The 2,899-nt window shown below is 35.4% G+C and overlaps 1 protein-coding gene across 1 annotated transcript; it reads left to right on the forward strand.

Moving 5' to 3' along the window:
- Nucleotides 1-349: 349 nt before the first annotated feature.
- LOC106332307 (shugoshin-1) lies at nt 350-2,063 on the forward strand. Its single transcript, XM_013770776.1, is given in 9 exon segments — nt 350-653; nt 738-775; nt 868-976; nt 1,071-1,094; nt 1,170-1,238; nt 1,323-1,440; nt 1,527-1,587; nt 1,653-1,753; nt 1,756-2,063. Coding segments are annotated over 9 exon segments (828 nt in total). The 5' UTR covers nt 350-518; the 3' UTR covers nt 1,929-2,063.
- Nucleotides 2,064-2,899: the final 836 nt, after the last annotated feature.

Genomic DNA, 2,899 nt, shown 5'->3' on the forward strand with positions numbered 1-2,899 from the left:
GTCGGATAATTCAACAACAACTCGTCACGCACAAAGAAATACTTTGACTCGATGAGAATAAAGAAAAAGGGTTGAATTTCTTATATAGGAGAAGGGAAATATGCGAGACAAATTACAATAAAAAGGAGGTTTTGGGTTTCAATAAAAAAAAGCAAATGGACCTTCCCTCGTTGGGTCACGGTAGTTACGCAATGGCACAAGGTTCAGAAATTCAAAAACTAAGGTTCGTTTTATCAAGTCAATTTATGATGCCCTTTGCTTCGGAGAGCCGTTGCTACGCCGAACCTACTTTCCAATCACTTTATCCTTTTCTTTTTTTTTTTTTTTTGGCTCGCTTCTTCGTCTTACTCCCAACTTTCCCTTTTATCTCTCAAGAAAAGAAAAGTAGATTCTGATTCTTCGTTTTGAATAAATTTTCATTTTTTATATAACAATAAGTATCTTATTGGGGATTTCTTCAATTTGGAAACTTGAGTGTCCACCGCTTACGAAACTGAAGTATAAGAAAATACGAAAGGATGATGAAAAGATCTTCCTTTAGTCACAAGACGCCGCATAGTCTCTCTGATATCACTAACTCTCAGTCTCAAGACGAGTTTAATCATCAAGAAACTGATTTAGAGCGGAGTGAACAAGTAAACCGTCTGATAAAGGTTACAGTCTCATTCTGCGTTTTCATTAAAGTCTATAACTCTTGATTTCATTAGCTGAAATCGATTTTGTTTTCATTTGATTAGGAGAATGTAGCATTGGTTAAGCTTCTTGAGGAAAGAGAGTATCCTTTTGTTCCATTTTAATGTTTTTTTCTTAACTTGTTAGAAGCACTGAATGCAAAGAAAGATGTTATCTTTAATCAATTAAAAAAAGCAAAACAATTGAGTTAAGCAGATACGAACTGAGGAATCTACGTGAAGGCATTCACAAATTGAAAGAGCAAAATTGGAGTCTTGCTCAAACCAATTCCCAACTTTTAGCTGTAAGATACACCACCGTCTGCTTCCTTTTCTTGTTTTGTCTCTTTAATTTGTAAATTCTGATTTGTATCAAAACCATATATTGTTTTCTTGCAGGAGATCAATTTAGCTAGAAACAAGGTGAAACCATAAGGACTTAACTCTCTCTGGTCACAAGATTTGGCGAATATTTGTCTAAGATTGGATATGTTTCAGGTGAAAGCTTTGAACCACGAGGTTACTTGCAAAAATGCTTTGCTTAAGGCTACATATTGTGAACAAGAGGTTTGCTTTCTTGCATTTCAATTTACTTCTGTATTTTAAACCAAAGATAGATATGTTTCTGACGATTTTCACTCTTTGGATCAGAAAGACGAAAACACACAACCAAGAAATGCACCAGCAGCTCAGAATGTGCTTAAAATTTCGGATGAAGAATCGGAGAAACCTTCGGTACCAAACAGAAGGCGATACATCAGAGGCAAATATATATATATTTATCTAAGCATCTTCTTGCTTCGATATATCTAGAACTGAATTGTAGTTACTTAATTCATTAATTTCTTTTTGAAGCAATAGGAGCATCAACTGCGCACAAGATTGAGGGAGAAAAAGAGAAATCAGAAACCAAAAGGTTTCCACCTAAACCCTTAAAAAGTTTACGCTACGGTCCATGGTTTCTTGATTTTTATGTTACAGGAGGCAGTTAAGAAGGAAATCAGCGAGAGTGAGATCAGCGACACAAGAAGTGATTGATAATCTGTTTGAGATCGAAGATCTTCAGCTTACAATGCCTAATGATCTCAACAAGATAACTTGACATTCGCATCACATTATAGTCCAAACAAGAAAGATGATGATTTACAAAGAAGAGACGTTCTTAGAAGACATCAAGATTGTAACGTTGGTCGATTCCCGGTGGATCGACTATTTGGTAAAGCAGTTGAGAGGATACATTCTTACCGTACTATATAATGTCTTGATATTAGAGCAATGGTTATGTTTTTAGATTCTACGGAGACTCTTTACAACAATGTTTCATTGTCTTTAGTAGATGCAAACTAACAGTTGATTTTTTACAATCTGCACACAGCACACTCATTTATTAAAGCAAACTATTTGACCTCGAAAATGATTCAATGGAACACCAAAACACCAAATTTGTTGTAATTTCATCTCCAATGAGATACCAAAAATGATAGCATCTCACTAAATTTGATATAATGTTATCTAAAATGAGACACCAAAAATGATATACTACAAGAAAACACAAATTTAGCGAGAAAAATTAACGAGGAAAAGTATTCCTCGTAAATGTACATCGACTTTACGAGGAAATGTAAAATCATCTTTATTTCCTCGTAAAGCTGGTGTAATATCACGTGGCTTTAACGACGAACTACTCTTTCCTCGTAAATTCGACGTAAATATAGCGTGTAATTTACGAGAAAATATTTTACATCTACTTAGTCGGTTGATCATTTGCATAATGAACATAGTTACCATCAGGAAGAGCGGATGGTAGATTATGATAGGGTTCATGATATGGTAGCTGATGCATTCGTAGCTCATGATGAAGATGAAGAACCTAATATAGATGCAAAAAAGTTTTATGAAATGTTAAATGCGGCGAATCAGCCACTTTACAGTGGTTGTGGAGAAGGTCTCTCTAAATTGTTGTTGACTGATAGAATGATGAATATTAAAACTGATCAGAGTCTACCTGAAAGTTGCATGAATGAATGGGCAGACTTGTTTAATGAGTATTTGCCGGAAGACAATGTGTCTGCTGATTCTTATTATGAGATTCAGAAACTGGTTTATAGTCTTGGGTTGCCTTCGGAGATGATAGATGTTTGCATCGACAACTGCATGATCTACTGGGGAGATGATGAGAAGTTAGAAGAATGTCGATTCTGCAAGAAGCCACGATTCAAGCCGCAAGG

The sequence above is a fragment of the Brassica oleracea genome, chromosome C3, assembly GCF_000695525.1.
Source record: "Brassica oleracea var. oleracea cultivar TO1000 chromosome C3, BOL, whole genome shotgun sequence".
NCBI classification, from domain to species: domain Eukaryota; kingdom Viridiplantae; phylum Streptophyta; class Magnoliopsida; order Brassicales; family Brassicaceae; genus Brassica; species Brassica oleracea.